This window comes from Rhinopithecus bieti, unplaced genomic scaffold (assembly GCF_001698545.2).
Source record: "Rhinopithecus bieti isolate Rb0 unplaced genomic scaffold, ASM169854v2 scaffold_41913, whole genome shotgun sequence".
Lineage (NCBI taxonomy): Eukaryota > Metazoa > Chordata > Mammalia > Primates > Cercopithecidae > Rhinopithecus > Rhinopithecus bieti.
The window spans coordinates 2,162,237-2,186,788 of NW_016818964.1; the positions used below are offsets into that span (position 1 = coordinate 2,162,237).

At 41.2% G+C, this 24,552-nt stretch overlaps 1 protein-coding gene across 1 annotated transcript in view; it reads left to right on the top strand.

The window, feature by feature from the left end:
* The window catches only part of UNC79 (unc-79 subunit of NALCN channel complex), a 251,871-nt gene that overhangs the window by 78,109 nt on the left and 149,210 nt on the right, over positions 1-24,552 (top strand). The window contains exon 13 of the mRNA XM_017857864.1: positions 1,466-1,696. Coding sequence (XP_017713353.1) covers positions 1,466-1,696 — 231 coding nt within the window. The remainder of the gene's footprint in view (positions 1-1,465; positions 1,697-24,552) is intronic.

A 24,552-nucleotide genomic window follows, 5' to 3' on the forward strand; every position in this document is an offset into this window, starting at 1 on the left:
CTACTCCGTCTCAAAAAAAAAAAAAAAAAAACTAACAATGCCCAGATCACATTCCAGAATCTTGGGGATTTTTTAAGAAGCTCTTGGCCATTGATTTTGATGAAGAGCCAGGTGTTAAAACCTACAGTATCAGGATCTAGAGTGGTACAAGTAGGAAAGTTGCTAGTATATATTGTCAAGTACTGGATTCAATAACATTTATAGATAATTCACATTCCATCACTTACATAAAATTTTTCTTGAAACTTCAGTCTCTGTGGAGCTTTTTGTATATTTATGGTAAGTCTGTGTACACCAGAGAAGTTATAGCCAAAGTAATGCAAGGAATATGATTGCTATTGACCGATTTAACTTCAACATCTATTCGGTAGAGATCAAACATACAGATCTAACATCCCAAGCAAGCTGAATTTGCCAATGCTGCAGAGAAGCAGGCTTTTTTTTTGCCCATTGGAGACATTAATTCAGTCTCCATAGTGATGTATTTCTATTATGCTTGCACATTGTTCCGTGAAAGAGTCTTTACCAAATTGGCATTTAATTGCTGATTTCACATATCTTGCTTCCTAGAAGTTATTATCTAATGACACAATAGCTACTACTGTGAACTCTTTGAAGGCAAAGACTGTGCTTTATTTATTTATTTTATTCCTGGACCCTGCCATAGTACTCAATAAAAGATTAGTTCATAGTAAATGAATGAATGATGTTTTAAAAAGTCTATTTGTGGGCTGGGCATGGTGGCTTACGCCTGTAATCTCAGCATTTTGGGAGGCTGAGACAGGCAGATCACAAGATCGGGAGATTGAGACCATCCTGGCTAACACAGTGAAACCCCATCTCTACTAACAATAGAAAATATTAGCCGGGTGTGGTGGCGGGCGCCTGTAGTCCCAGCTACTCGGGAGGCTGAGGCAGGAGAATGAGGTGAACCCAGGGAGGCGGAGCTTGCAGTGAGTCAAGATCGCGCCACTGCACTCCAGCCTGGGCGACAGAGCGAGACTCCGTCTCAAAATAAAAATAAAAAGTCTATTTATGATAGTGAATCGGGGGACTCCAAGGTATCTGAATTATTACTAATACAAAATTCTTAGCGAAATATGATCATTTTAGAACTGAAATGTATATACATTATTTTCCTTGAGGATATTGATGAAATATTTTGTTGACCTGACTTTTGAGAAGCATTTATCTGGTGCAGATTATATAATGGATTTCTTGTAGGAGAAAATGCTTAATTGGAAGGTGAAATCTTGAGGGAAAATTGTTGTTGCAATCCATCTATCCCTGTAGGAAGGAACACAGTTTCTGGATAAGCGATCCCCATTTTTAAAACTGCCTATTTCAAACGGATTATCTGGGATATCTTTTTATTTTATTTTATTTTATTGCCTTTTAATGCACCTGTTATAATTTTGTAAAGACAGATGGAAACTGAACAAGATTCTAATCTACATACTTCTAGGTGAGCCTCTGCACACCCAGTGAAAACACGCCTACAGAAAGCTTGGCCCGGCTGGTGGCCATGGTGTTTCAGTGGTTTCACTCCACTGCATATATGATGGATGATGAAGTGGGAAGTCTGGTGGAAAAGCTGAAGCCTCAGTTTGTCACCAAGTGGCTGAAGACAGTATGTGATGTTCGCTTCGATGTCATGGTCATGTGCCTTCTTCCTAAACCCATGGAATTTGCCAGGGTAAGTGGAGGCCTACAGCTCACACCTTGTTAGAGAGGAGGACTTGGGGAGAAGTGCTGCCTTAGCCATGTAGGTATTATCAGTGTCTGCAGAGGAGGAACATCTCTCCTTATTTTAATTAATATAGCTAAATGAATTTGGTAACTATATCTTGGGTGATGTGCTGCTTCGATGTTGATTTGGGATGAGGAAGAATGGCAATACGCGTTTGTGAGGTATCTTTAAGAATTTGAGGGACTATTCTTTCTCAACATTGCTGGTTTTTTTTTTTTGAAGTGGGATCTTGCTATGTTGCCCAGGCTGGCCGCCTTGAACTCCTGGGTTCAAGTGATCCTCCTGCCTCAGCCTCTGGAGTAGCTGGGAAGCTAAATATTTTTATTAAGAAAACAACAACAAAAAAGCCTTTCTATGAGGTTACTAGAGCTCAGTCCCTTTTTGGCTTAGAATCTTGGGAAAGATTACCATTCAACTAGGGGAAATGTCTTTTTTTCTTTTTTTTAATAATGTATGTATCTACAGATGAATGATAGAAGTCCCTGCCCTGCCATTTGAAATGCCAAAAAGTTTCAGGGTGAGACAAAATGCACCTATTCCTCTCGCTGAAGAACAGGTTTCTCTATGCTGATCCTCTTGCTTCTGCCTCAGTGGATCACATCTGAGAAGATCCCTTGTTTCTTTTTTCCTTTTCTTTTTTTTGAGACAGGGTCTCACTTTGTCACCCAGGCTGGACTGCAGTGGCATAGTCATACTCACTGCAGCCTTGAACTCCTGGGCTCAAGAGATCCTCTCACCTCAGAGACTATAGGCATGTATCACTACATCCATCTAATTAAAAATTTTTTTTGGTAGAAATGGGGGTCTCTCTGTGTTGCTCAGGCTGGTCTCAGACTCTTGGCCTCCAGCGATCCTTCTGCCTCAGCCTCCCAAAGTGCTGGGATTATACAGGCATGAGCTGCTGTGAGCAACCCATATTTTTTGAATATGATATAATTTGCGTCTAACCCAGAAAGGTGGATGTCCAGAATCAGGTTTTGGCAGTAATACGTGAAAGTTTTTTTCCAAGTATTTTCTAAGTTTTATTTTCATTTGTGATTTTTTATTTCCTTTCAAAGAGATCTTGAGGCAGTTTTCAGTAGAAACCTGTGCTAAAGTAGGACATTTAAGGATAAAACAGAGCACAGACCATCTATAGGGGTAACTTTTATTGGATTTTTAGGACTCAGAGTGATCTGTGCATTTATGGAGATGTACTTCTTTCTTCTTTGGTGCCACCTACTGACTCACTTAGAAAATGGAATTTTTGCCTAATGGAAACTTCCCATTTACTGACATTCTTTGCCTGTGTTGATATGTTTTCTGTTACTATGTCTCCTGGAATAGTGAAGGATTGATGTGACATGCTTCTGGAAAATGAGAAGAAATGATTATGTTGGGAGAGAAACTTTTCTTATTCCAACTTAGGTGCAGATGTTTTGGGGCCTGCAAATTAACTGATAATAGTTTAACTGGAGAGAAGACAAAGTTTATTTATGAGTACATGTGGGAGAGCTCAGTGATAAATTACTTCCTGATTAGCCAGAGATACAAGATTTATATCAAACTTAACAAAAGATTTACTTAAGGGCTTCAGTGAGAAGATATGGAAGGTTCCATTGGGTTTTTTAATGCCATGGGAGCTGGGCAAGAACTGGGCTATCTCCACAGCAGCTGAATTCATAGGAAACTCCTTTGGAGGAGGATAACAGAAAGGTATTCTCTGGAGACTCTGCTTGAATCACATAATGGAAGTTCAGATAAGATTTCTTTTTGCATCTTCTTTAGCTTAAATGTTTTCACTTTAAAATAATCTTTATACCAACTCTAGGGTTTCAGTGGATAACATTTCCCTCATCTGAAACTTCCCTTGAAGTTTCAACATACATGAAAGAAGCTAGGTTGATTGCTATAGAGGGAAGATTTGGGTTAGAAATTGTGAGGTAAGAGATCTGCAGAGGGGAACAAGAGCATAGAATGAGGAACCAGAAAAGCACAGATTAATGGTTGGGATAGATTCTAAATCTAGGTTTTGACTATGGAGGGCAGGCAGTTGAGAAGATGTCTAGATGTTGGTCTTGAAGCATGTTTAGATGGTAGAGTGAGAACATCAGTGTCACAGTTACGGTTATTTTCCAGAGCACAGCAGAGAAGAGATGAGTGTTTGGTGAACTTCCGGAGTGGACCAAACTGTTGTAGCAATAAGTCCTTTGATTTTTATATCATATTGTCCCGCTTCAGCTTTTAGGGCTTTGTAAGAAGATAACCCAGAGTCTTAATAATGATCTAGAAAGTTAGGGTTTAGTTCTCAGTGATGCCATGTCAGGTGGGTGGGAGAAAAGTTGTGCTAATTACTGGCCAAATGGGCAAGACAGAAGGATCTAGTTTACCAAGAGGTGAAAAATATCTCAAAGGTCATGAACAGGACTAGAATCTGATCACTCACAAGGGGGGGTTATAGTTTTTCATCAAAACATAAAATTTTTCTCTACAATCACCTGCATTTTGACCAAAGATAATCAAAGTAAGACTACTTTTGGTTACAAAATTAGTCTCATTAAATTTGGTCTGATCATTTGCACAAGCACGGCAAGAATGGTAATTGACCACTTAGAGCTTTTTAAAGTTTGCATTGCCGGAACTCTTATAAGGAATCTCAGATTGGAATTTTAAAGGTTTCTTGATGCTAGAAGTCAAGCCAAGAACTTGTCATCAGATTTCATCTGCAATACTTATAGATTTGGGTGAATTCCTTTCTCCTTGAGGTCTCCCAAATATTCTAAGTTTCCTAGGAAGTGACCTTTTTACTCACCCGTAAGGCTGAGAATTCTGTAATGCAGTTATCGGATCAGTTTTTCCAAGAGGTCTTTGAAAACACTGGCTCCATAAAGTCAATCTTAGTTCCTTAAAACTGTTTAGTCATATCAGGTTCCACGCAATTCACAAATATGACATTCTGCAAAGGCTTGGTAATATAAATGTAACTGCCTGATGGGTTCTTCCTGCTTGCTGCACAAAAAACATCAATTCATGGAATTGAGTAAAGAAAGCGTTTAATTGACATGAGGCTGGCCGTGCCACACAAGAGACTGAGTTATTGCTCAAATCAGTCTCATCAAAGGCTTGTAGGTTAGGGGTTTTTCAAAGCCAATTTGGAGGAAGGAGTCGGGGTAGCTAGGCAGTGGGTGCTTGCTGCTGCTGGTGGTTGGGTTGGAGATGAAATCATAGGGAGTTGAAGCTGTCCTCTTATGCTGAGTTGATTATGGGTGGGGACACAGGAGGGGCTGGCAGCTCCAGGTGGAGCCATGGGTGTCAGACATGCAAAAAACATGAAAAGCTATCTCAAAAGGCTAATCTTAGGTTCTACCATAGTGATGTTATCTGCAGGAATAATTGGAGAAGCTGCATAAATTGTGACCTCTGGAATAACACCTGGCAACCATTTATGTCTATACCTTAGCAGAATTCAGGCTCCTTTTCCTCCTCCTAGCCTTGTGGTCTCTTTAGAAAGGCATTTGAATTTTGGGGAAGGGCTACTATCATTTAAACTGTAAGTTAAATGTCTCCCAAACCTAGCTTGGCAGCTTAAATGCTAAAGGCAAGAGGGAGGTTGGCTAGATCTGATCTCCTCCACTGTCATTATTTTCTCACTGTGATCATTTTTGCAAAGGCGGTTTCATAACCAAGTTTCCCAATTATGTCCTGTTAAAAGCAGAACAGATTCTTATTCAACTTATGCAAATAGCTCTAATGCTATGAAAATAAGAATATTCAATAAGAGCTTCTGAATTCTGGAGGAATCAACTAGAGAGGAAAAGGATATATTTCATTTTTGTTGACAAAGGTATAAATCTGCCAAATTATTGTGAGTTATAGATAGCTTAGGAGAAAAGAGAAAGGGGTTCCTTGTATCTGAAAACAGAACATTGATTGAAAACTAGCAATGTTCTAAACAAAAAATGATACAAATTATAATCATTTATCATTCAGTCCTATGTAATTCAGTCTTGTTCTGCTTGATTGAGTTAGCAGTTAATGAACCCATTAGCTGCTCCGCTAGAGTTCTGGCAATCCTTACTCAGTCCAATGGTATGATCTCAATTATTTAAGCAACGTCACCAGAAGCCTGTACTCCAGAGTATCTGTCATAGTCCTTTCCACGGATCTCAGAGGCAATCTGTTTATGTTGAAAATAAGCGTTCTTGCTAGTAGCTGATTGCAAGAATTTTCAGAAAAACATCAGATAACAATTACTATCTGGAAATAGTCATAGTTAAAGATGGGCTGAAAGTTCACTGTGACACAGTTGACAAGGCAGTTTTGTTGTTTCTGTAGCATAAAACATTAAAATAATAACAAAATGATAACTGATAATGTTTTGTCATTGTTGTCTACCATCAGACAAAGAAGCATGAAGATGTATCATGCCAACAAGGGCATTGACAAATTTCTAGGAACTTTATATAATTCACGAAATATTTATATTCATAACTTTTACCTATACAAATGTAACCTAAGGACAGTTAAACATCTCTTTTTATTTGACAATACTTTCCATAGAATTCAACATATCAAATAAACCTAATTAGTTTAGCGTATCTTTTTATAGGTAAGAACAAATCCTTTGAGATTTTCAAGGGTCTCTCTGGGAAATTTCAGTCAGTTCAAGACCAGGATTTTATTTAGGATTTGGCTTTGGAAAGGCAAAATATCAAAAGTTATCAGAAATGTCAAAAGATTTGAATACTTGATTAACCAACATTACAGGTCACTGTGAAATAATTCTTAACTATTTAACCTATGATACCAAGAGATTTCAAAAGTAAGTACAGGGAGTAACACAATTATAAGAAACAAAAAGAGAAACAAAACTTAGCTCTTTTAACATTTAGAAGACTTGGTTCTCTTAAATAATCTAGGTATTTTTTGATAAAGACAAAAAGCACAGGAAGGCCAGGAGTGGTGGCTCATGTCTGTAATCCCAGCACTTTGGGAGACCGAGGTTGGAGGATCACTTTGAGCCCAAGAGTTTGAGATCAGCCTGGGCAACCTAGGGAGACCTTGTCTCTACAAAGAATTTTTAAAAAGTTAGCCTGGTATGTTGGCTCACACTTGTAGTCCCAGATACTTGGGAGGCTGAGGTGAGAGGATCACTAGGAGGTTGAGGCTGCCGTGAGCCATGATCATGTACTTGCACTCATGTACTAGCCTGGATGACAGAGTGAGACCCTATCTCAAACAAACAAACAAACAAACAAAAAAACACCACAGGAAGTTATTCTGATATGACACAGAGTCTTTGTTTCTGTCTTAGTTTCTTCAGTTTGTTTGGGCTGCAATAGCAAAATACCATAGACTGGGTAGCTTATAAACAACAAATTTCTCACAGTTGTGGAGGCTGGAAAGCCCCAGATCAAGGCAGATTTAGTGTCTGGTGAGGGCCTACGTTCTGATTCATAGATAGTGCTTTCTGGCAGTGTCCTTATGTGGTGAAGGGGCAAGCTCTCTGGGGTCCCTTTTACAAGGGCATTCACTCATAAGGGCTTTGTCCTCATGATCTAGTCACCTCCCAGTAGGCCCCACCTCCTAACATCATCACATTGGTGATTAGGTTTCACCATACGAACTTTGCGGGGACACAAATATTCAGACTGGTAGTTTCCTAGGCAGGTTTTTCAAAAGGTAAAGAGAAACCTTTTACAACCTCTTATTAAGAACAGTAATAAGATCATCTAAAAAATATTGTTTTTTTAAGAGAGAGAAAACGAAACTCTAGTTTTGCATCAGTATACTGTTAATATTAAAGCTCATTTAAAAACCTTACATAAATCTATTCAATCTTAGCCTACATGACCACACAAGATAAAATTTTCTTTCTCTGTCTTCCCTGCACTTCCCTTTCAGGTTTTGATCCCTTCCTCTTCCTCATTCAGGAATAACGAGTAAACAACTCCTTTAGGAAAGAATTGCTCTTTTCCCCATAACAAAACCACATTCTACATTACTTGAATACTTTGCATACAGAGGTTTTTCCTTCATCCTGATTATATCCAGTAGTTCACTTTACATATGATTGATTATAATTTTCAACCCTTATTATCCTTTATTTTCCAGAGAAAACTATTAAGTAAACAACTGTGAATTGCCGGTTGTATATCAGCATTTTTTGGCATTTCAGCAAAGTTTGTGAATATATCATCTCACAATTTCTAGAGGCATATTCTTCTTCTTAGTACGATTCCCCAATGTGGCAAAAGAACATCCTTTTAACAAACCCAAATGTCTTTAGTATCTGTAAAAAATAAGAAGCTAAAAGCAGATAAACTTATGATCAGCTATTAATGTGTTAATATTTTATCCTACTTAGAAGTGATCTAGATTTTCAATAATATCTGCCATTTAATTTAACTTAGTATACTGTTAAGGTTTCAAGTTACCAAAAATATTTTGAAAACTACATCTAAGCAGAAACATTATAAAACATAATTACTGTTGATATAAACTTTGTCAGAATAATGATTCTATTTAATTAAAGTCAAATCTGTAAATTCTAAAGTCTTAAACATTGGTAAATATATTAGTTTATTTGAGTAGTAAGCCCAGGTAAGAGCAAAACATGTGCTCAGCATGGCACTCAATGCTGATAATTCTGAAAACACAGCTGTTTTTATTAAAACAACAATATTATACTTGTCTCATTTACAGATTTACTGAAATCACATACACTTGAAATCATTTGGGTTAGTTCCTGTATTTCTGAGAGTTTTAGGAATATTTTATTTGTATATGTTAAAATAAAAACTTTAGACAAATTATATTTAACAGAGATTAATTGAGCAAAGAGCAACTCATAAATCAGGCAGTCTCTGAACCAGAATAGATTCAGAAAGGCTCCAGCATAGCCATGTGGTGGAAAAAAAAGACAGGAAAAGAAAAGCAAAGTACAGAAAATGGAAATGAGGTACAGAAACCGCCAGATCGGTTACATCCTGGTATTTGCCTTATTAACAGCTGGCTGCCTTTGATTGGCCAAAAGTCAGTGATTGGCACAAGAGTAGGTTACAATCTGTTTATACATGCAGTTAGGTTACAGTTCACTATGTATAAATAGAAATCATTAGGCCAAACTTAGAATATGTAAGAAGACAGTGCTAGGCTAGACTTAATTTAACATGTAAGTGTATATGTTTTGCAACTGTCAATCTGAATTAATCAAAAGGATCAGAAACCAGTTTTAAAGCATGTATTTAAGCAAAAAGCTGGGAATGGCCATTCAGCAAACCTGGACTTCAGAGAAATGGGGTCAGTGCTCTGCAGTTAAAAGTTAAGGCCTTGCTTATACAGGCAGAAAACAAAGAAATTTAGCAGGATTATAACGTTTTCTGCACAAGGGTGGTTTATAAATTGCAACAATTTAGCTAGTTACAGTTTGTTTTCATTTCCATACAGCTAGTTTTCATTGCCTTTCCAATTTAAAAAAGTATGTTTAACATTTCATCCTAGACAATATGATAGTCATGAAGTCTCCGTAAGAGAGGAAAGAGGAAGTTCCAGCCTGGCCAACACGATGAAACCTCATCTCTACTGAAAATACAAGAATTAGCTGGGCATGGTGGTGTGTGCCTGCATTCTCAGCTACTCGGGAGGCTGAGGCAGGAGAATTGCATGAACTCGGGAGGCGGAGGCTGCAGTGAGCCAAGATTTGGCTCTGCACTCCAGCCTGGGAGACAGAGCAAGACTCCGTCACACACACACACACACACACACACACACACAAAAGGAAGGAGTCTTCCCTGGCTCAATTTAGTCATTTACTACATTTTACAAAATAATGTAAGTAAGAAAAAAGGCTAATCTGTAATCAGAGAAACAAGGTTACAGTTGCCTAGGTTGCAGCTGCCTGTTTACGTGACTCAGGTCCCATAATCACATTCCCTTAAATATTTTAAAGTTCCAACAGCTTCGATTTTGAGTTACTTATTTCACAAAACCCATTTAGAATAGAGGTCTCTTAAGGAATTTTATAAAGTAATTTGGCAATATTCTCTGGAAGTAAGAAGATACCACATACACGTAATGTATATACATATGTTACAGACCACAGGCTCCTTGGCTCTCCATGTAAGGGAAATTAATATGGGGCCAAGAGGACTTCCTAGATAAGGCTTTATTTTTAGGATTTGTTCTCAAGTGCAAGGGAGACAGTGGAGGCACAAGAATCCTCCAGCTGGTTCCCCCCAGAAAGCTGGTAGGATTTATTTTTTTAAGGCAAAGCACGGGAATTGACATCAGCAGTAGAGTATAGAGGCTGGGTTGGGCAATGCATGTTAGGGGTAGGGTATGCAGGTCAGCAAAGCTGGTTGTGATGGTTGTCTTGAGTTATGGGTCACCTGCTAGTCTGGCCAGTGGCAACAAGGCTGTAAATCAGTTGTTCAGCATTCCTTCCCGAGGTGGAAGATTCAGCAACTTTAGTTTAATTTTGGATCTCCCAAGGCCAGTGTCTGGAATTGTTTAAGTAAAAGGCATGGTTAAACATATAAGAGCACAGAAGAACAATACAGAATGGTTGTTTTCTTTGTATGACTATTAATGGATATGCATTGGTGAGGTAGTGGTATGGGTTTTGAGATCAGTGGGAATGCATGAAAGAACGCTCTAGTGGGTGTGAGCTGAAGCCAAGCCACTTTCTTACTGTCTCATTCCCCTCTGAGAGATTTAACTCTCATTATTCTTAAGGAAAAAGGACTGAAGATCTCATCTTCTGAAGCTATACTGAACAGCTATGCTGAACAGGGTTGTTGTCCCTGTCTAACCTCAGAGGAACATAGAAATCTCTCACTGACTATTTTAGAGACCTATAGGGACTAGAATCCTCCTGGGATGGTATGGGTTGGAATCCTTGGGCCATCATTAGCTTGACTTAGAACTGTTGAAGTCTGGAAGGCATAAACTTTAACCATCTGTATGCCTGTTGAATATAACAAATAATTATTTAAAAAATCAAATAGCACCCAGTGATAATTAATAAAATGCCTAAGTCCAGTTTAACAATGCTTATGAGAAGAAATCAGATGCTATTTGGAATTTAAGTGAATAGGCTAGAGAATGAGTCTCCTGGTGTCTGAAATATACGGCAAACATACTTTTAATAAGAGACATTTCTATGGAAACAAAAGAAAAACAACTGTTAATGGTGGCATAATCTACCCAGTTATTAGGCTCAAAGCATCTTTACAGAGGAGGAGGGTGGTGGCAATTTTTCATGTTTTTTGTTTGTATTATAAAGAATAAGCCTTAGTTTGCAGAGCCTTAGAAAAAAGGTAGTAGCAATTTCATTGAGTTTAAGTCAGAAAAGTGGAAGAAAATTTTTAAAATGTTAGTTTGCCGGCCGGGCACGGTGGCTCAAGCCTGTAATCCCAGCACTTTGGGAGGCCGAGACGGGCGGATCACGAGGTCAGGAATCAAGACCATCCTGGCTAACAAGGTGAAACCCCGTCTCTACTAAAAAATACAAAAAACTAGCCGGGCAAGGTGGCGGGCGCCTGTAGTCCCAGCTACTCAGGAGGCTGAGGCAGGAGAATGGCGTAAACCCGGGAGGCGGAGCTTGCAGTGAGCTGAGATCCGGCCACTGCACTCCAGCCTGGGTGACAGAGCTAGACTCCGTCTCAAAAAAGAAAAAAAAAAAAAAAAAAAAAAAAAAAAAGTTAGTTTGGAGACTTGCAGCTCAAAAAATAATATTAAAAAGCTCAAAAACAACAGATAAGACTAGAACCTACAACAGGTGTATTATATTCTTTTCTCTCCAGTCTCTCGTTTTATCAAAGACAAATTATGATAGGACTGATGCATTTACAAAATAAATTTTAGTTTCATTATACTTGTTTTGATTATTTGCATGAAGTGCAGCAAGAGTAATTATTTGCCATTTATGCTTTTTTTTTTAATTGGCTTTGCTGGAACTTTGTTTCGTAAGGATTCTCAGATTAGACTTTTTAAAGCTATGAGCCTAGCTATGGATTTATCTGTGCCTGCAAACACTTGTATGAATTGGGTGAATTCCTCCCCTTTTGAGGTCCATAGATAACTTGGGGCTCCTGGACCTGTTAGAAAGTGAGATTCTTTACTTACCATAGGTCAGGAACCCTGTACGAGGCCTGCATAGACAGGATATGAGGGCAATTTTTCCAATGAACTTTTATTGGCTTTATACCTCAGTTTTTAGAAAAGTGGTATGAAAGCATGTAATTCTTATCAAAGCCTTGATAAAATAACCAGTTTCCCCAGTTGTGTCCTGTTACAAAAGAAAACAGATTCTTATTGCATGTATGCAAACAACTATATTGCCATAAGTTAAGAATACTCACATATAGTTCCCAAATTCTGCAGAAATCAGGTAGAGAGAAAGAAACATGCTCAAATTTTTGCTTATAGGTTATAGTTTATTCAATTGTTTAAAGTTGTAAATAGTTTAAAAGGGAAAAAAGTTTTCTTGACTCTGAAAACAAAACAAAAGTGTCAGCAGCATTTCAGGAAGAAAGGTCATAAAAAGATTATTTCAATCTCCTATTCATTTAGTCCATGAAATTAACTCCTGTTCTGCTTGATATTTATGGACACATTAGCTCTCCAAGAGGGTCTTACAACTGTGTTTTTCCCTCCATTCTAATGACTCAATCACCAAAGTTGTCAGAGACCTGCATTCAAGAGTATCTGTGAGAGTCCTGTAGCTGATTATAAATCTTCTTTTGGAATAGATCAAAACAAGACGATTGTCTGTGGATGACAAGAGTCTTAGGACAGCCACAGTTAAAGATGCAATCAACAGGGAAATCTGGTCATTTCTGTGGCACATAATAATTTAACATAACAATCTTCATTGTTATTGATACCAGATACTTAGGCATATCAGAATCATAGGAATCTTATATAACTTTGGAATACATATTAATCACACATTTATATGAATATAATCTAAAAAAAGCTAAACACCATTTTAAATGTGATAGTGTTTCCTGTATGGTTTTAATATACCAAATAAGCTGCATATGTCTCTTTTGGACTTCAGAGGGCCTACTATACAAAACGGTTAATTAGGTCAAAAAAGCAGTTTGTGGTGCCTCTTCTGTTTCTCTCGAGTTCCAGGCTGTTAGAAACTACCTTAAGTCCTCTCATGCAGGGCAGTGAGGGCATGTGTGCCAGAGGACAGAGTAAATGGAGAAACAATTCAATCGACTGAGAAAAAACAAAACAAAACCCAAAACCCTTTTTTGAGAAAACAAGATCCAAGAAGAGAAAAAAGCGTAACGGCCTTCTAAATGTATATATAGCTTGGATACCCCCTTTTAATTAATCTTGTTTACCATAGAGCTCGTAAAAAAAACCTCTTTTAAATCTTTAATTGCCAGACCATTGCCTGGCTGTTAGAGACAAACAGCCAGCACCTCTGGCATTTAAGCCTTTTATTCTCTGAAAGGGATTTTCCCAAGTGCAACTGTTATTAGAAAAAGGGCTCTTGATCCAGACCCCAAGAGACGGTTCTTGGGTCTCGCACAGGAAGGAATTCAAGGCGAGTAGCAGAGTGCAGTGAGAAGAGAGAGTTTATTGAAAGCTACTCCACTACAGAGAAGGGCACCTTAAGTTTTTCTCATATAGGGGTCCTCTCTATATAAAAGCTAAGCTAAGCCATGTCTATGTAAGGGTGAGCAGAGAGCATGACAAAATTTATATTCTATTGATTTAAAGAAAACTATCCTTGACATTTTAGTGTGTGAATACATCAAACCATAACTATAACAATCTTGAAGGCATATTTTGTTATGGGTATTGGGAATCTGGACTTTCTGCTGTTGTGAGAGTGCATCTTTGCTGGTATCTTAGGCTGTTTCCTCAACTGTCAATATCTTATGACTGTGGGTAGTGACCAGCAAGGAGTATGCCCAGTTAATCTGAAGATGGAGCTGAACTTAAAATGGGGTTACTCTGGCTCTCCTAGGTTCCTGCTTCCCTAACAAATCCAATAAGCCTTAATTAAGGTTATGATTTAACCATGGCTGCACAAAGTGTCTACAAAGAGATTACGAGCAGTTTTTACAAGATGTAGAATCACCTCCAAGATAGCTCAGAGAAAGGAAAATTCAAGACAGAAAATCACAAGCTGCCTGACATGAACCTGAAAATTTCCGCCCTCTGAATGGCAGAGATGGAGAGAGAGTACCCCTATATGGTCACAAAGACAATGGAGGGAAAAAGAATAAATAAATGGCAAAGGTCACATAAATATCAAACCAGAAAGGACTCATTCCCTAAGCTGGGAATTGAACCCATGTCACCGTCATAAAAGGGCAAAGCCTTAGCCACAGAGCTACAGTATGGTGCAGTTGCTAGTGCTCTTCCCAGAAGTAATCTAGAGCAGACAGTTTAAAGTTTGCAAAGGATTTTAACTGCTTAAGAGAATCCTTAAGGCTAGCCATGACATTATCATGTGTCCTTTCAGACTGGCTGCCTTACGTGAACTTGAAAATTTCCACCCTCTGGATGGCAGAGACTGAGAGAGAATACCCCCACATGGTCAGAAAGTCAAGCTCTCAAGGACATAAAACAAGACAAGAGGGAAACCTCATTTGATTTTTGTTTCAGGGACCCATAGCAAAGTTTGTAACTGACTAGTCTGCTCGGCTGGCTCAAACGGCAGACTTGTAGGGGTCCTATGCCCACATTCTATTCTGTGGCAACCCCTCCATGACAGAACAACGCAGAATGACAAATTCATACCACAAAGTACAGCAGATTCACTACAACCTAAGACTAGTCTCACACATCTTTTTTCTCATTAATCAAAACCTTGCAGAGGAGAGGAACAGGGATTTTTTTTTTTTTTTTTTTTTTTTTTTTTTTTTTTTTTTTTTTTTTTACCATTTACTTAACTGGTTTGCACAGAGAGCGAGAGGATGGGACCCTGGCTGTAAGAAATCCTTAGCGTTTTGCCTGCATGCCAGGGTTTTGGTTTCCCTCTCTCTGCAGCTTCTATAAGAGCAGAGCAGCTTTTGATGACCTTGTTCGCTGGGCCATAACTGTGGAGGCCAAGCTGTGTTATAAAAGAAAATCTTCCTTTTCTGTTTCATGGAACCATAGACAGAAGCCTCTCATTTTTGCAAGATGCCACCCAGTGGGCTGCATGGGGGAATAAGATGTCAAATTAAACACATAAAAGGAAAAATGGATCAGGATGTGAGTGATACAAACTCTGGACCCATGTGCTGCCACTTCTCTCTTCTCAAAGACAGCACTGATAAAAGAAAAACTTCAGCTGAATTAAATTTAAAAGAGTTTAATTGAGCAATGAACAATTTGCGAATCAGGCAGCCCCCAGAATCACAGTGGATTCACAGAGACTGTAGCACAGCTACGTGTGCTGTGCTGGAGTATAAAGATTTATAAACAAAAACAGGGAAGTGACCTACCGAAATCGGCAGTGAGGTACAGAAACAGCTGGGTTGGGTACAGATTGGCGCTTGCCTTATTTGAACACAGTTTGAGCACTTAGCAGTCTATATGAGTGGTTCAGGTATGGCCTCTGGGATTGGCCAAGACTCAGTTATTGTTATAGACACATACTACTAAATTAGGTTTTTAATTTTGTCTGACTACTAACCTAGTGTAGGAAATTTTTGTGCGTGTCCATGTGAAGAGATCACCAAACAGGCTTTGTGTGAGCAATAAAGCTTTTTAATCACCTGGGTACAGGCAGGCTGAGGCTGAAAAGAGAGTCAGTAAAGGGAGATGGGGGCGGGGGGGGGCTGTTTTAGAGGATTTGAGTAGGTAGTGGAAAATTACAGTCAAAGGGGGTTGTTCTCTGGCTGGCAGGGGTGGGGTCACAAGGTGCTCAGTGGGGAGCCTTTGAGCCAGGATGAGCCAGGAGAAGGAATTTCACAAGGTAATGTCATCAGTTAAGGCAGTGACTGGCCATTTTCACTTCTTTTGTGATTCTTCACTTACTTCGGGCCATCTGGATGTATCTGTGCAGTTCACAGGGGATACGATGGCTTAGCTTGGGCTCAGAGGCCTGACATTCCTATCTTCTTATATTAATTAGAAAAATAACATAAAATAGTGTTGAAGTGTTGGGGCAGCGAAACTTTTTTGCGAGGTGGCATGGAGAGATAATGGGCGATGTTTCTCAGGGCTTCTTCAAGTGGGACTAGGGGCAGTGTGGGAACCTGGAGTGGGAAAGGTCAAGTTGAAGGAGGATTTTGTGGTAAGGGGTGATATTGTGAGGTTGTCAGAAGGAGCATTTGTCGTATAGAATGATTGGTGATGGCCTGGATATGGTTTTGGATGAATTGAGAAACTAAACGGAAGATATAAGGTCCGAATAAAATAAAGAGAAAAATAGATATTAAAGGGTTAAGAATTGGGAGGACCCAGGACATCCAATTAGAGAGTGCCCAAGGGGGTTCAGCATAATTACTTGCTTGGTTGGCGAGTTTTGGGGCTCTATCCTTGAGTTTTTTTATGTTGTTATACACCAGGCCAGATTGATTTAGGAAAAAACAACACTTTATTTAAAAATATACAGAGTCCTCCTTTTTCAGCAGTAAGTTAAGGCTTCGGCGGTTTTGGAGGACAACTGCAGCTAAAGAGTCAACTTGGGCCTGGAGGAACTGATAAAGTTTGTGGTATGTCTGTGATGCTAGCAGAGAAGTCATTAGAGAGGCTACGGAAGGTCGGGACAGAGGTTGAAATGCCTGCTATTCCAGCACCGAGAGCAATAGTGGAAGCAGAAGATCCTAACCCAAAAAGCAAGGGAATTAGTGGAATAACTCTTTTTTGTCATATTGGTGTCATGAGGGGAACAGGGAGCTCTTTGGTCCCATTTGCAAATTGAATTTTGGGAGTAAGGAAAACTAGTGTGCATGTGCCTGTCCAATTAGCAGGTAGAGGATCCACAGAGGAAGAAGAGACCTTGTGCGAGGCAAAGCTGGAGATGCAAAGTAAAAAGATGAGAAGGAGAGCTGAAAGGGGTGTCTTGTACCTGGACTCCTAGGGATCCAGCTAGTGTGGCAGCCGTCAGAGGTTGTAATGGGGACCGATGGGGTAACTGCATAGAGGGGAAGGTTCGATTTTCATGGTATATGAGAAAACATTGAGTATCTATGAGCAACCTTTCACTGTTATTTTTGGGGCTGGGTATAAGCAAACAAGAAGAGGGCCTGGGAGGAGAGTCTGACGAGCAAGGGGAAGGTAGCCAAGGATGGAGTGAAATACAGGGTAAGTGTCTTCCTAGGCAATAATTGCTGCTAATGTTTTAAGTTTGCCTGTATTGATACAGTGCTTATCTATAATACGGACCTGGAAGGCTCCAATTGTTTCAGTGATGTGTGTAGCTGGACTTTGGAGATAAAGAGTGAAGAAACATCGAGAAGGTGAAAGGTTACCCAGGGGAATTCCAGTGGGTCTTTGCTGAGAGATACATAAAGAAGCGGCCACAGGAATAGTAGTTTGTGTTGTGAGGGGTCCAAATATGGGGGGAGTAGAGTTGATAGAAGGAGAAAGGTGTTTTAAGTAAGTGTGCAGGAGGGCGGCAGCTTGCTGATGTGAAATGTCTGGGGAGGTCTTGCTGGACCTGTCTAGAAAGTAAAGAAGGGAAAAGGTGAGGGCTGTTAAAGGAAGTTTGGAGATGTAGGGAGATAGGAGATGTTGACCAGTCTGTATGTAAGGCGGGGACAGCTGTGTAGGCACAGGAAGAAAGGGAAATGCAAAGCTAGCAATTGTTCGCTAAGGAGGGATTAGAAACGGCTAGGAGAGAGTAAGATTGATAGTATGGTGGAGATAGCTGGGGAGAGGTAGAGGGTGGCCTAAGGATGGGAATGAGAATAAGAGTGAGTATAAAAGTAAAGAATAGAACTTTATCAGGGTGGAAGTATTGGAGGGTGTCCNGGAAGTTTGGAGATGTAGGGAGATAGGAGATGTTGACCAGTCTGTATGTAAGGCGGGGACAGCTGTGTAGGCACAGGAAGAAAGGGAAATGCAAAGCTAGCAATTGTTCGCTAAGGAGGGATTAGAAACGGCTAGGAGAGAGTAAGATTGATAGTATGGTGGAGATAGCTGGGGAGAGGTAGAGGGTGGCCTAAGGATGGGAATGAGAATAAGAGTGAGTATAAAAGTAAAGAATAGAACTTTATCAGGGTGGAAGTATTGGAGGGTGTCCTGCCAGCAAAGATCATCTATCCACTCTAAAAGGGAGTTAAGAGTGGCAGTTTGGGGATAGCACCAGGAGATATCAGCTGTGATGGCTTAGAGAAACAGTGTAAACCAGCAGTGTAAACAAGAGTTTAGAATAGTGAGAATGGTGAATAGGAGTATGACTAGACAGAAGATAGTAGGGATGACTAGTTTTTGGGGCACAGCCCAAGTAGTAGGGGTGACTGCATAAAGCCCTGTTGCAAAAAGTAGGGTAAGGATGAACAGACCTAGTAGAATGAAGAGACGTATTAGGCTCATGAGGGTTATTACTGTTCTTCAGAAATGCGAGTGAGTTTAAGAGAAGTAGGGGAGAGTACTTGCGACTTCCAGGAGGAGGAGGAGGGATTAGGCTGGCTGTCCGACGGATACAGCTTTATTCTGGAATGGTGAACCCAGTGAGGAGGATCCTGCAGGTGGATGGCAGTTGGGGTACTATAGATGACTAAGTAGGGTCTGGTCCATTGAGGTTGTAGAGTTTGAGCGGTCAGGTTTTTAACAAGAACTGATCGTCCGGCTAGGTGTCTTCATATGGCTGGGAATCTGGAGTAGGCAAGAGAAGATTAGCAGCCTGGCAAATTTCTTGTCTAGCCTGCTGAAGGACTGGAAGATAGTCACCTAGAGGACTGGTGTCTGGGACAAGGTTGGGGCCAAGCAAGAAACTGTGTCCATATAAAAGTTCAAATCGACTGTACCCTGTAGCATCTCAAGGAAACGCTCTAATTCTGAGAAGGGCAAGAGGTAAAAGTACTGTCAAGTCCTTTTTAAGTTGGAGGCTGAACTTGGTGAGGTGCGTTTTTAAAAGACCATTAGTCCATTCTACCTTTCCTGAAGATTGGGGATGGTAAGGGATATGAAGGTTGCACTGAATACCAAGAGCCTGAGAAACTGCTTGGGTGATTTGACTAGTAAAGGCTGGTCTATTATCGGACTGTATAGAGGTGGGAAGGCCAAACTGAGGAATTATGTCTGACAGAAGGGAAGAAATGACTGTGGTGGCCTTCTCAGACCCTGTGGGAAAGGCTTCTACCCATCCAGTGAAAGTGTCTACCCAGACCAAGAGGTATTTTAGTTTCCTGACTTGGGGCGTGTGAGTAAAGTCAATTTGCCAGTCCTGGGCAGGGGCAAATCCCCGAGCTTGATGTGTAGGGAAGGGAGGGGGCCTGAACAATCCCTGAGGGTAGTAGAAGAGCAGATGGAAGACTGAGAAGTGATTTCCTTCAGTATAGATTTCCATGATGGAAAGGGAATGAGATGTTCTAAGAGACAGGCTAGCGGCTTGTAACCTACATGTAAGAGGTTATGAAATGGCGACAGAATAGAATGGGCCAGTGAGGCTGGAAGGAGATATTTTCCTTGGTCTAAGAACAATTTGCCTTCTGTGGGAAGAGATTTATAGGTGGAAGTTTCAGTGGGAGAGTAGGTGGGAGTGACCTATGAGAAGAAGAAAAACTGCCGTGAGGGATAGAAGTTGGAACGCTAGCTGCTTTTTTAACTACCTTATCAGCATAAGTGTTGCCCAGAGCAGTGGGATCTGATGCCTTTTGATGGCCCCTGTAGTGAATGACTCCAGCTTCCTTTGGAAGTAAAGTGGCCTTGAGAAGAGTTTTTATTAAAGAGGCATTAATGATGGAGGACACTTGCGTAGTGAGGAAACCTCTTTCTGCCCATATAACAGCATTGTGGTTCAGGATATGGAAGGCATATTTAGAGTTAGTATAAATATTGATGCATAGTCCCTTTGCAAGAGTGAGGGCCTGAGTTAAGGCAATGAGTTTGGCTTGCTGAGAGGTAGTTCAGGGGGGCAGAGTGGTAGCCTCAATGACGGATGTGGAAGATACTAGAGCATAGCCTGCCTTTACTGGTGAGTGGTGATTAGGCCTGGTGGAACTGCCATCAATAAACCAAGTGTGATCAGGGTGAGGAACAGGAAAAAAGGAAATATGGGGAAATGGAGTGAATGTCAGGTGGATCAGAGAGATAGTCATGGGGCTCAGGTGTGGTATCTGGAATAATGTGGGAGGCCGGATTGAAGTCCAGGCCAGGAACAGTGGTAATTGTGGGAGACTCAACAAAGAGTGAGTATAGCTGAAGGAGCTGGGGAGCAGAAAGTATATGCATCAGGTGTGAGGAATAAAATAGATTTTGGAAGTTATGAGAACTGTAGAGAGTGAGTTGAGCATAGTTGGTGATTTTGAGGGCCTCTAAAAGTATTAGGGCAGCAGCTGCCGCTGCATGGACACATGATGGCCAGCCTAAAATAGTAAGGTCAAGTTGTTTGGACAAAAAAGCTACAGGGTGCGGTCCCAGTCCTTGTGTAAGAATTCCGACTGCACAGCCCTGCACTTCAGCTGTGTGTAGTGAAAGGGTTGGGATGAGTCAGGGAGAGCTAGTGTGGGATCATTCTCTAAAGCTGTCTTCAAGGAACAGAAAGAAGAGTGGGGAAAGGATTTAGGATCTATGAGGTCAGCTAGATTTCCTTTTGTGAGTTTATATAATGGTTTAGTTAGAATGGCAAAACCAGGTATCCAAAAGCGAAAGTATCCAACCATGCCTAGGAAGGAAAGGAGTTGTTGTTTTGTAGAAGGTGTTGGGGTTTGAGAGATCAGTGGGACATGATTGGCAGGGAGAGCACGTGTGTTTTATGAAGAATTATGCTGAGATAGGTAACGGATGGAGAAGAAATTTGAGCTTTGGAGGCGGATACCCGATATCCTTTGGAGAATAAATGTTGAAGGAGCAGGAGGACAGGGGATTGATCTCCCAAGGGAGGTCCCTCGATCTGAGTCATGGCACCAAATTTCATCTGTGTCTGTGTGAAGAGACCACCAAACAGGCTTTGTGTGAGCAATAAACCTTTTAATCACCAGGGTGCAGGTGGGCTGAGTCTGAAAAGAGAGTCAGTGAAGGGAGATGGGGTGGGGCCATTTTATAAGATTTGGGTAGGTAGTGGAAAATTACAGTCAAAGGGGTTGTTCTCTGGCTGGCAGGGGTGGGGGTCACAAGGTGCTCAGTGGGGAGCTTTTGAGCCAGGATGAGCCAGGAGAAGGAATTTCATAAGGTAATGTCATCAGTTAAGGCAGGAACTGGCCATTTTCACTTCTTTTGTGATTCTTCAGTTACTTCAGGCCATCTGGATGTATACATGCAGGTCGCAGCGGATACAATGGCTTAGTTTAGACTCAGAGGCCTGACAGAAATGTGCTCCCCAAATTATAAGAGGCACACCTACTGGTCCAAACCCAAAGAAAGGACTAAGAGACCAGAGGTACAGCAAAAGTGAAACTTGACTGTCGGTCTTGCAAGATTGGGTGTCTGTTGAGCAGGCACATCTGGTACAGTTACAGCAAGCAATTTATCCCCTCGTGCGCAAGTCCTTCCCCTGGTTCCTCTAGGCTGAGCACTGTGGGATTACAATCTTCCTGGACGTGGTCACCTAAGTTTCTTTTCTTGGTTTTATTGGTTGTTGGGTTGGGGCTTTAGGTATTTTCTTTAGGGTCTTCTCACTGTATTTTGTTGCAGCCCTTAATGCATTGTAATCGTAGTCAGCTCTGGGACTTTTCAAGTATTTGACCTATGACCTAGGGGTTAAGCAAACTGTTAGGTATAGATAAGGTGAGCTATTTTGCAAGCTAGTGAACTTCCATTCTAAGCTAAATCCTCTGGTTCGGGTGAGGATAACTAAAGGGTCCGAACAAGCAGGCAGTGGCTATTAATGCAAGGTCCTAGGGTATCCTGTTCTTCCATAGCTTACAGGTCCAAGTGTATTCAAGGTATTTTGTCTTGGAAATGGACCACCATATACGTTGTTTTCTACAGCTAGGTTATATCCACAAGGACTCAAATATAGAAGTATGGACTTCTTCTCAGGCCGTATTTAGTTTGCTTTAACAGCACGCAGAGTCAGTAGCTTCACACTGAAACAGACAGACGGCAGGCAAGTCCACAGGCTTCCCTTCCTCAAAAGGTGTGGCAAAGGGAGGGAAAATACTTAGAAGACTTAAAGAAGATTACCGAGTTCAAAGTCAGGGCACTAAACAGAGTTTTCTAAACTGATCAGCCATTTCAATCCATCCTGCATGGGTGACTATTCAGGCTGAGCCAATCCACCATTTCAACATGCCCTGTGTGGGTATCTATTCAGTTGGAGTTGGTGAAGTTAGTGAAAACCAAAAGAAGGGAAGGAGGAAGGAAGAAGAAGGAAAATAAAACACAACAAATAGGGGACAGGAGAGGAGGGAAAGCATAGTTTAGAGGGGTGGCAAGGAGTCTTGGGGAGGCTGGAGGAAAACTCTCAGTTGCAGCAATACTGAACCAAAGATTCAGACAGCTGCCCATCAGCTGCAGAGGTGTCCGGCCATCATGCTGGCTCACAAGCCTCCTGCTTGGGAGGGAAAATGTTCTCCATGTCCTGTGGACGTCCAGCGGTTGCCAGAGAATCTCTTATAAACCAGACTCTTTGGCTTCCCATGTAATGGAAATTAACATGGGGCCAAGCGGATTTCCTAGACAAGGATTTTATTTCAGGGCTTGTGCTCAAGAGCAAGGGAGACAGTGGAAGTACAAGAATCCTCCCACTGGTTTTCCAAAAGCATTGGTAGGGATTGTTTTATTAGGCAAAGAGCAGGAATTGACATCAGGGGTAAGGTGTGCAGGCTGGGCTGGGCAGAGCTTGTTAAGGGGTAAGGTATGCAGGTCAGCATAGCCGGTCGTGATGGTTACCTTGAGTAACAGGCTACCTGGTGGTCTGGCCAGCGGCAACAATGCTGTAAATCAATTGTTCAGCATTCCTTCCCGAGTAGGGACACTCCACAGCCTTGGTTCGATTTTGGATCTCCTTAAGCCAGTTTCTGGAATTTTTTTTTTTTTTTTTTTTGAGACGGAATCTTGCTCTGTCGCCAGGCTGGAGTGCAGTGGCATGATCTCGGCTCACTGCAACCTCCGCTTCCCGGGTTCAAGCGATTCTCCTGCCTCAGCCTCCTGAGTAGTTGCGACTACAGGCACGTGCCACCACACCCAGTAGAGGCGGGGTTTCACCATGTTGGCAAGGATGGTCTTGATCTCCTGACCTCGTGATCCACCCACCTTGGCCTCCCAAAGTGCTGAGATTACAGGCTTGAGCCACTGCCCCTGGCCTGGAATTCTTTAAGTAAAAGGCATGGTTAAACATGAAAGCCCAGAAAAATAATATAGTGTTAAATCAAGTTTAGCCTAAAACTGCCTCCTTACATCCTTTAAGTTTGGCCTAAAAGTTTCTCTGTACATTGCGATCTATAACAAGTGGCGGTATGAATGGACCATAGCCTACACCGTGCCAATCACCGAGTTTTGGCCAATCAAATGTAGCCAACTATTCGAACCATGTTCACAAAATGCAAATGCCAACCTATACCCAATCCAGCTGTTTCTGTACCCTTCCTTCCTTCCTTTTTTTTTTTTTGAGATGGAGTTTCACTCTTGTTGCCCAGGCTGGAGTGAAGTGGTGCAGTTTTGGCTCACTGCAACCTTCACCTCCCAGGTTCAAGCGATTCTCCTGCCTCAGCCTCCCGAGAAGCTGGGATTCAGGTGCCCACCACCACACCTGGTCAATTTTTTTGTATTTTTAGTAGAAATGAAGTTTTCCCATGTTGATATCAAACACCTGACCTCAGGTGATCCACCCACCTCGGCCTTACAGAGTGCTGGGATTACAGGCATGAGCCACCGTGCCCGGCCTCACTTCTCTTTTCTATCCATCCCTTTCCTTTGTCTGTCCATAAATCTTCTTCTACTACGTGGCTGTGCTGGAGTCTCTGAGCCTACTCTGACTCGGAAGGCTGCCCAAATTGTGAATCGTTTATTGTTTGATTAAACTCCTTTACATTTAATTCAGCTGGAGTTTTCTTTTATCAATATAATGGCTTTTAATCAATATAATGGTTTTCTTTTATCAATATAATGGTTCCTTTGTGAACCCTGAATATCTGAGACAGTCTCAGTTAGTTTAGAAAGTTTATTTTGCCAAGGTTGAGGATGTTTTCCTGTGACACAGCCTCGGGAAAGACATGTGCCCAAGGTGCTCGGGTTGTATACATTTTAGGGAGACATGAGACATCAATCAATATATGTAAGAAGTACATTGGTTCTATCCAGAAAGGCAGGGACAACTCAAAGCAGGGAGGGAGCTTCCAGGTCACAGGTAGGTGAGAGACAAATGGTTGCATTCTTTTGAGTTTCTGATAAGCCTTTCCAAAGGAGGCAGTCAGATATGCATCTGTCTCTGTGTGTGGCAGAGGGGTGACTTTGAATAGAGTGGGAGGCAGGTTTGCCCTGAGCAGTTCCCAGCTTGACATTTCCCTTTAGCTTAGTAATTTTGGGGCCCAAGGTTTTCCTTTCACACTTTGTATAACTATTAATTGGTCTTAATATGACTATGAATTGCGCCCCAAAAAGTGCTGGGATTATAGGCGTGAGCCACCGCGCCCCACGATGCAGACTTTTAAAGTAACTGCTCCAAGAGAATTTCCAGGGACCTATTTGCCTATTGCCAGGTTTTGGTCTAGGACAAGCAGGAAATTCTCCTGGCAGTGTTGAGCTTTAACATG